The following is a 9,068-nucleotide window of genomic DNA, read 5'->3' as shown; positions in this document are numbered from 1 at the left end:
GAAAATCTCAGGTGGACGGGCCAAATATGTAGGTTGAATCTTCAGGGAGGAATGGAGTTCAGAGCATAGGTAAAGGTAAAGTAGTGGTGGTTCAGCACACAACTAAGTGTAAAGCTAAGATCTCACAGAAAGAGTTAGAAAAAGTATAGCATCTGGAAGCAAGATTGATAAAGATGTGATATTTGCTGCTGCCTCTTACTCTAAATCGCAAGCGGGCAGTTCAAGTAGGGATGGGTATCTCCTGGATGAAGCTTAAGAAACCATGCAAATTGGGAAATTATTGGGGATTGATTTCAAAGAAAAGGATAATGAGGTTCTTGACAAATTATTGGAACTTGAGGCGAAGGATATGGAGAGAGCAGAGGCTACGAAGGGTCTGCGAAGAAGCTCTAAGTTGTGTGAATAGGTGTTTTGGTGCCGTGTACTAGTTTTGTAATGAAGATCTTATCTTGGAATGTTAGGGGGTTGGGTAGGTCTTGCAAGAGGAAGAAGATAAAGAAGTTAGTTAGAGAAAGGGGTGTGGATATGGTAATGCTACAAGAAAATAAGAGATCTGAGATGTCAGATCAATTTGTTAAATCACTGTGGCCATGGGATTATTTTAATTTTTTGTCGGTGGATGCAGGAGGGACTGCTGGGGGTCTTCTTTGCATTTGGAAACCTGAAGTGTTTGCCATGGTTGATTGTTGCTGCAACAGAATCTTTATTCTATTATCAGGCATTTACGGTACTTTCTTTCATTGTGTGGTTGTTAATGTCTATGGGCCGAATGATGTTGCTAAGAGGAGGCTTCTGTGGGAGGTGCTGGGTAACCGTAGGGACTCTTTCCATTATCCATGGTGCTTGGGGGGGGGGAATTTTAATGAAATCAGATCTATTGGTGAGAGAAAAGGGTGTTTGAGGAGAGATAGGGGAATGAAAGATTTTGGGAAGTTTATTGAAACAATGGAAGTTACAGATATTCCGATGTTGGGTAGAAAGTATACGTGGAGTAATTCCATGGAAGGAGATAGGTGGAGTACGATTGATCGATTCCTCCTCAATCTTGAATGGCTTGAGCTATTTGATTTTAAGATGTGGGGTTTGCCTAGAACCTTATCTGATCACTGTCCTTTATTACTTATGGAGGACCAAAGAGATTGGGGGCCTAAGCCATTCAAAATTTTCAACTCTTGGACCTTGCATCTGGGTTTTCTACCTTTGGTTAAAAGACTTGGGTGGAGGCACAGGTATTTGGATGGGCAGGGTTTGTTGTTAAGAGCAAACTTTAAATACTCAAATCAAAGCTGAATGAGTGGAATTTTGAGGTTTTTGGTAATGTTGATTCCAAAATAAAAGTTGCTGAAACAGAGTTGCATGCTCTAGACTTGGAGGCTGAGGCTAGAGGTCTGAATGTTCAGGAAGTTAGTAAAAGAAGGAATCTTCATGTTATGACTAAGGGTGTCAAGAACACTAGATTTTTTCATGTTATGACTAAAAGCAGGTAAAGTAAGAACATGTTGGATTGTGTTCAGGTTAATGGAAGAAATATTATGCAACCTAATGAGGTGAAATGGGAGGTAGTTCGGCATTTTAAGTGTTTGTTTTCTGAGAATTGGGAGTATAGGCCCAAGATTGGTGGTACTCTAAAATCTCTCAACACTGACACAACAATTGATTTGGAGGTGGAATTTTCTGAAGTTGAAGTGTGGGCTGCTATTAAAAGTTGTGATGGTAACAAGGCCCCAGGTCCGGATGGATTTAATTTATCTTGCATATAGGAATGTTAGAGTATATTGAAACATGATTTTTTGAATTTCATGAAGGAGTTTTATGAGAATGGTAGGTTGGTCAGATGCTTAAAGTACTCCTTCTTTACTCTTGTCCCCAAGAAGCTCAATCCATCAAGTCTTTCGGATTATTGACCTATTTGCCTTATTGGTGTAGTTTACAAAATTTTGTCTAAGGTGTTATCTCTAAGAATGAAGAAGGTGTTACCTGAGGTGATTAGTGACAATCAATCTGCATTTTTAGGGAGAAGAAATATAATGGATAAGGTGCTCATTGCCAATGAGATTGTGGATTGGTGGAAGAAGACAAAAACTAAAGGTGTAATTCTCAAGTTGGACTTTGAGAAAGCCTATGATACTGTGAACTGGGAGTATTTGCTCGATATGCTTCATAAGTTTGGTTTTGGAGCTAGATGGATAGGGTGGATTAAAGCTTGTGTGACTTCCCATAGTATCTCCATTTTGGTAAATGGATCTCCTACTGGTGAGTTCAATCCCCAGAAAGGGTTAAGGCAAGGAGATCCACTTTCACCTCTTCTCTTTAATGTTGTAGCAAAGGGTTTGAATGTTTTGTTGTCTAGAGCTAAGGAGCTTGGCCTAATTAGAGGTGCTACCATAGGTCCTAATGGCTTGGTTGTTTCCCATCTGCAATTTGCAAATGATACAATATTGTTTGGTGAAGCTGATTAGAGTGAACTTCAAATTATTAAGAGAATTCTTAGATGCTTTGAAATCATTTCAGGGCTGAAGATTAATTTTCACAAAAGTGTTGTATGTGGTGTGGGAACTTCAACCCAGTTAGTTAAGGATTTTGCTGATAGACTGCATTGTTCTTATCAGAGACTTCCCCTGGTTTATCTTGGTTTACCATTGGGTGCAAATCCTCGAAGGAAATCCACTTGGAAGCATATTTTGGATAAGATCAAAGCAAGACTTGTAGGCTGGAAGAGGAGATTGATGTCCTATGATAGTAGAGTTACCATGATCAAGTCAGTCTTGTCAAGTCTCCCAGTCTATTACTTATCTCTGTTTAAGATGCCTGAGTGTGTTGCAAAGATTGTGGATAGATTGCAAGCTTCTTTCCCATGGGGTGGGTTGGATAGTCACAGGAAGGTTCATTTGGTACAATGGGGGGAGGTGACAAAAGCTTTATATCATGGTGGGTTAGGGATCAGAAATATTAGGAAGGTGAATCTCTGTTTGTTAGTTAAGTGGTGGTGAGATTTGGGGCTGAGAAGGAGGCTTTATGGAGACAATTGATTACCAGTAATTATAGTCATATGAATGGATCCTTTTTACCTGTTCTCGGTACTCTAACTAATGAGTCGAGGATTTGGAGAGATGTATTGTCTGTGGCTGCTTTACAGCCAAGTGTAGCTACTTATTTTTTGGATAATGTTAATATTGTTATTGGGGATGGTAGTAGGATTCTTTTCTAGTGTGATAAGTGGTTTGGTCAATTGAGCTTGGAGAACCAATTTCTCAGACTTTTTGGCTTATCAACTGAGTCTTATGGATCTCTAAAGTGGTATGTTGAAGAAAAGGTTACAAATGGTAGGTACATGTTGAATTTTCGAAGATCACTGCGTGCATGGGAGGAGGAGGAATTGCTTAGACTGAAACAGATTCTGGGGGAGGGTCCTGAACTAATGGCAAACAGTGAGGATCATATCCGATGGTTGGCCTCTCCTTCTGGGATCTTTCAGGTCAGATCGTTGTATGGGTGGTTTCAAGCTGATGAGGGTCCTGTGGTGGGGTTATCAAAATTTATTTGGAACAATGTAGCTCCTCCAAAAGCTAAATTTCTGTTTTGGCTGGTGTGGAGGGGTAGGCTTAAGACTGCTGACTTCCTTCCAAGGATTGGTGTGTTAAGGGGTAATTCTGTTTCTTTGTGTGTGTTTTGTAATTTTGAGCTTGAAAACCTTAATCATATTATGTTGTTATGCCCATTTGTTTGGAAGATATGGTCGGCTGTAATTGATTGGTGGGGATCTCAATGGGTTTCACCGAGCTCTGTCAATGAGTTGCTTTATTGGTGGTTTGGTTTCAAGTTCAGGAAGCAAGAACTTAGGATCTGGAATGCCTTTCCTATTGCAGTGTTGTGGTCATTATGGAGGCACATAAATGAATGTCTATTTGGGGGAGCTCAACCAAATATGGAGGCTTTAGCTGAATTAATTAAAGTCAGAGTGACTTACTGGGTTAAGAACCATCACATTAGCAGCATGTATTCATTTCATGATTTTATCTCCAATTTGGGTCTGATCCATAGTTACCTTTGAGGTGGTGGTGCTGGTGAGTTCTGTTTGGTTTGTGTCCTGTTACTGGCACATGTTCTGTTTTGGTGAGCTGGTGTGTACCAGGTTGTAGTGGTTCGATGGTGTGTGCTAAGATTATGAGGTGTTTGTAGAGAGGTGTTGGTGTTGCTGCTGTCTTGTTGGTTTTGGTTGGGTGTTTCTATGTGTATTGATACTGCTGTAGTTGGCTTACTGGGTTCAGTACCATCATATTGGCAGCATGTTGGGATGATCTTCGTTTGTTGCTACGGCTGGAGTTGTTTCAATGGGCTTAGAACCATCTCATTGGTAGTAGGCATTCATTTCTGGTTTTCATCTCCAATTTGGGTCTGATCCGGAGTTGACCCTGAGGTCGTGGAGCTGGGTAGTTTTGTTGGGCATGTATCAAGCTGCTGGCAGTTGTTCTGTTTTTGGTTAGCTGATGTGTATAAGGTTAAGGTGGTTTTGTTGGTGTGTACCAAGGTTATGAGGTGTTTTGTTGAGTTTTTATTGGTACTATGATATTGCTGAGTCGCTGTTGTGAGGCTGTTGTGACGTTACTGTTGTGATGTTGAGATGCTGCTGTGTTGTTGCTTGATGTTCACTGGTGTTGTTGCTGTTTGTAAGGGTGCAAGACTTTTTGTCCAACCTAAAACAGATCAGTTATTCATTAATGGGTTTTGTCACTGACGGTATTTTTGGACAGCTGCTGGTGTTTTGGCTGGAAGGGCATGGAGGGGGTATTTTTTGTGTTGCTCATTTGATAAAGGGCATAGGGCAGCAGAGGGCTGTTCATCTGGTTTGTTTCTGCAGGAGTTTGCTGGTGTATTGGCTATAAGTTGCTGGGGCAGTTTGTTGGGAGTGGAGTTGGCAGATTTGGAAAGGAAATTAAGCAATGAGGCTTTGCTCAAGACTTTCGGAAGATCAATGGAATTCACCAAATCAGCTGCTAAGATATTATCAGGCATGAAGACAAGTAGTATTAGTCTTAACAATATTTCAAGTTGTATTGAGGTAGCCTACCAAGTTGCAGGTTGTGGCTATGAATTTGGTACCAACTGGGGTAAAGAGATCAACAACCAATCAAACAATTGCTTAGCTACGTTGGAGGTGCTGCTGACTTTGCTGCATTGCAGCTGTTTTTGCTGATTTATGCTGATTTTGCTCTGTCCTACTGGGGTTTTGCTGGGTGGAATTTCATTGTTGGCAGGGTGTGTTTTGTCATTGGTTAATCCTAAAGGATGGCAGATTGGGGTTTGATTCTTTGGGGGGTATTTGGTGGGTTGGTTTCTTTCCAACCCTTTGTGGTTGAGCCTGCAGATGATTGTGCTTTCTGTTCGATGCCAACCTAGGTGGGATTGGGTTAGTTTGCTATGATGCTTTGTGCTCTTCCTTTCCTTTATTGATGTAATCTCATATGTAATGTATGTATTTGTCATCAATAAAGTTTCTCTTTTTGCTGATCAAAAAATAAAAAAATAAATAAAATAAAATAAAATAAAAAAAGAGTTGGCCATTTGATGAGTCATTATGTAGAATTTACATTTATAGAATTCGTATTCCTATTTTTTTTTTCCAAGTTGGTTTACACAAATTTATACAATTTTTTTTTTTCAAAGGCTGTCTTACAACTTATATACATAATTTTTTTATTGTCTTAAGCTTCTATATATTTATCTTTTCTAGATTGTTTTACAACTTTGTGTTGTTCAAAGGCAATAACTTTTCAAGTAATTACTTATCAATATTTATCTTTTGTTTCTCTTTAATTGTAAGTGATTTAAGAGTGTTAGATTTTTATTTTTATTTTTAAAAGAATTCTAAACTGAAACACTCCCAAAATAATACAATAAAGATAACTCATGTGCGGAATAAATATGAGAAACAACATATTTTCATACATCAGAGTTTACTGTTTAACAAACAATTAAATGCCATGTAGGTTTACATCTTTCCAAGTCATTGCTTGGTTACACAAATTGAGTCTTGCTCATTACATCTTAAGCCCTTGGCTTTACAAATACCAACAAACACACAACAATACATAATTAAGAAGCTCTTGCTTCTCGAAAGTCCATCTACGCTATTGCCTTGGAGGAAACATCTCATCTGCACCTGAAAAATGGTATTCCCATATAGGGTGAGCCAACAACCCAGTAGAAATAATCTAATACAATTTATGAAGTTTAGCAAAGGTATAAATATCACAGATATAAACAATACCGATATGGAAGCATCCACAAGGCCTACATACCCATATGCCACTGAGGCCAATCTTATTCCATGTTCCATCAATTCATTTCCAGTTCATATATATATGACACTCAATTCATGAGTTAAATTCATTATCTTTCAACAACCAAAATGAGACTACAACTCAATGGTTTTTCAATTATGCAAACATACACATAAACACTTCAAACTTGCCATTTTATAGATATTTCGTCCGAATGAACCGACACCCAGTTATATAAGAGATTTCGGGTCTTTCACCTAGGACACTCAGGCCAGCTTGCTTCAAATGGAGTCCATCCCCTTTCTCCTCCCCAAACAAATATACATATGCAACACATTTATAAACATAATCATATATGGAGTACATCCTCTTTCTCCTCCCAACAAATATACATATACAATGTATTTATATCATCATCAATTATTGAGTACATCTCCTTTCTCCTCCCAATAAACATACATATACAATGTATTTATAACATGGTCATATTCAATGACAATAAACAATAGATTAGCATTATATCGCCTAATCCTCATACAATTTCTAAAACAATCATAACTATTCTCCACTGATAGCCCAATGCAATTATTTCCAAGATATATTAAATATCGGATTTAATAGTTTATTCAAAACTTCTATAGGTGAGATAATACATATCCAATATCATCATTTATATCAATAATCATCCACTTTAACATATTCAATGTTAATTCCAATCATTTATACAAAATAATCATTTTATCAAATTAGGGCAAAATCTCCCTTTTTCCAATATTGACCCAAATACCCCAAAATCAACTATTTTGGTACACCAAGATCTTATTTTCAAGCCTCATACTCATTTACCTCATATTCATCAAAAACCCCTCCTTTCATTTTATATCCAAATCTTAGATTTGTCCAAACCACAACCAAATCTCATCATCTATACACAATAGCAAATAACTAAGCTAAAAACCATACTAGAGTGTAGAAAATCCCTACCTCAAGTGTAGAAGACGAACAAGCAAGATCGAAAGTCCAAAGGTGACGAAATCAACTCTTACTTGGATCAACACGAAGCTCTTGAAGCCCTCTACCTTATTCTCCAAGACACTAGGGTCAAGAACACAATGAATGTAGATGAAACCTTAGAGAGAAGGTGACTTTTAGAGAGAAAGACTGTAGATTTAGGGTTTGTGGGAAAAAAGGAGATAAAAAATGGAGCCAAAATAGCTTTGCTGTCAACTGATGTATGCCTGGCTGGCTCGAGTGAAGGAATGCTCGCTCGAGCGACCATACACAAAAAGGTCGCCTCGCTCGAGTGAAAGAATGCTCGCTCGAGCGAACAATGCAAAGCTTCAGGTCTGCAACGCAGAAGCACGCTCGAGCGAAGGAAAGCTCATTCGAGCAAAGAACACCAACCTTCAGGTCTTACAGAGACACAGACGCACACTCGAGCACAAGAGTGCTCACTCGAGCGAAGAAACATTTTCACAGAGCTCGCTCGAGCGAAGAGGCAAATTTCTGGGCAACAAAGTTTTGGAAAAACAAGCAACCAACCTGTTTCAAACACACAACTACAACCCAATGACCAACAATAAGGGAAAGACAAGGGAAGCAAGACATAAACCACCCTCCAAACCATACAAACCTGAGTCCAAAACACCACAAGAGATGGGTCAGAACCAGGGTCGCTATATAAACGACTAGGCTTTTGTTTGTGTGTATGTATGTGTTTTTTTTTATTTATATTTATATTTATTTATTTATACAAATTATGTAATTCTTTAATAGTTTTTATTTTTTCATTACGCTCATTGCGAAAATTAAAATAAAAAATCAATTTTCATTTTCGTCATTATGTTGATTGAAAGAATACAAAAAATAAAAATAACTATACACATTTTGTGTATATATTATCTTTGTGAGTATATTTTTATTTTATTTGTTTATAGATTTTGTATACATATATATTTGATGCTTTATATAGAGTATAGATAGATGTGGATTTTACAATACAAGCTCATTAAATTATATAGATTATCATTCTAAGCATAATTTTTTTTTTTTTTTGCACATTAATTTAACAGGTTAATAGAGAAGTCAGAAAAAGAAAACAAATAAAAGAATGATTTTTTTTTATTATTATTATTCATTGTGTTTTCAATTTTTTTTTTCTTTAAAACATGGGCAAACTATTTTTTAATTCCCAAACTGTTTCCAAAGTAGTATTGCAAACTATTCAAAAAAAAAAAAAAAAAAAATTTGCACACAAAAAAAGAATAGGGATGTTCTTAAACATTTTTTGAAACATAATAATAATAATAATAATAATAATAATAATAATAATAATAATAATAATAATAATAATAATAATAATAACAAAAAATTCATTTAATTCTTGGATAACTGAGAATAGTAAGTTGAAAATATATTCTGAAAGTTTACTTATTTTAGAAAAAGAATGAGGAAGAAATAGATATTCAGAACTTTTTTTTCTATTTTTTTAAATTTCAATGTTTGATAGATATATACACACACTCATATATATTTTTTGAAAGTTACTTATTTTAGAAATACAAGAAGAAGAAGAAGAAGAAGAAGAAGAAGAAGAAGAAGAAGAAAAAATAGGAAAAAGAAATAGATATTCAGAAACTTTTTTGTCAAGGTCTGATATGATATATATATATATATATATACATACACTCTTATATACTTTTGCATTATCTTCGAGTTTTATAGGATATATGTTGTAATGCCCCTAAAATGTTATCATAAGAACAATTCAAATTTACTCCAACAATA

At 36.5% G+C, this 9,068-nt stretch overlaps 1 protein-coding gene across 1 annotated transcript in view; it reads left to right on the top strand.

Moving 5' to 3' along the window:
* Positions 1-262: 262 nt before the first annotated feature.
* Positions 263-9,068, top strand: part of LOC145805687 (uncharacterized) — a 29,892-nt gene continuing 21,086 nt past the window's right edge. Inside the window, exons 1-9 of the mRNA XM_082900864.1 lie at positions 263-396; positions 462-1,246; positions 1,351-1,403; positions 1,515-1,713; positions 1,927-2,445; positions 2,512-2,957; positions 3,209-3,996; positions 4,251-4,303; positions 4,752-5,155. Coding sequence (XP_082756990.1) covers positions 263-396; positions 462-1,246; positions 1,351-1,403; positions 1,515-1,713; positions 1,927-2,445; positions 2,512-2,957; positions 3,209-3,996; positions 4,251-4,303; positions 4,752-5,155 — 3,381 coding nt within the window. The remainder of the gene's footprint in view (positions 397-461; positions 1,247-1,350; positions 1,404-1,514; positions 1,714-1,926; positions 2,446-2,511; positions 2,958-3,208; positions 3,997-4,250; positions 4,304-4,751; positions 5,156-9,068) is intronic.

Source organism: Camellia sinensis, chromosome 13, assembly GCF_055761805.1.
Source record: "Camellia sinensis isolate YWXY chromosome 13, ASM5576180v1, whole genome shotgun sequence".
Taxonomy (NCBI): domain Eukaryota; kingdom Viridiplantae; phylum Streptophyta; class Magnoliopsida; order Ericales; family Theaceae; genus Camellia; species Camellia sinensis.
This window is presented reverse-complemented; position numbering and strand designations above follow the sequence as displayed.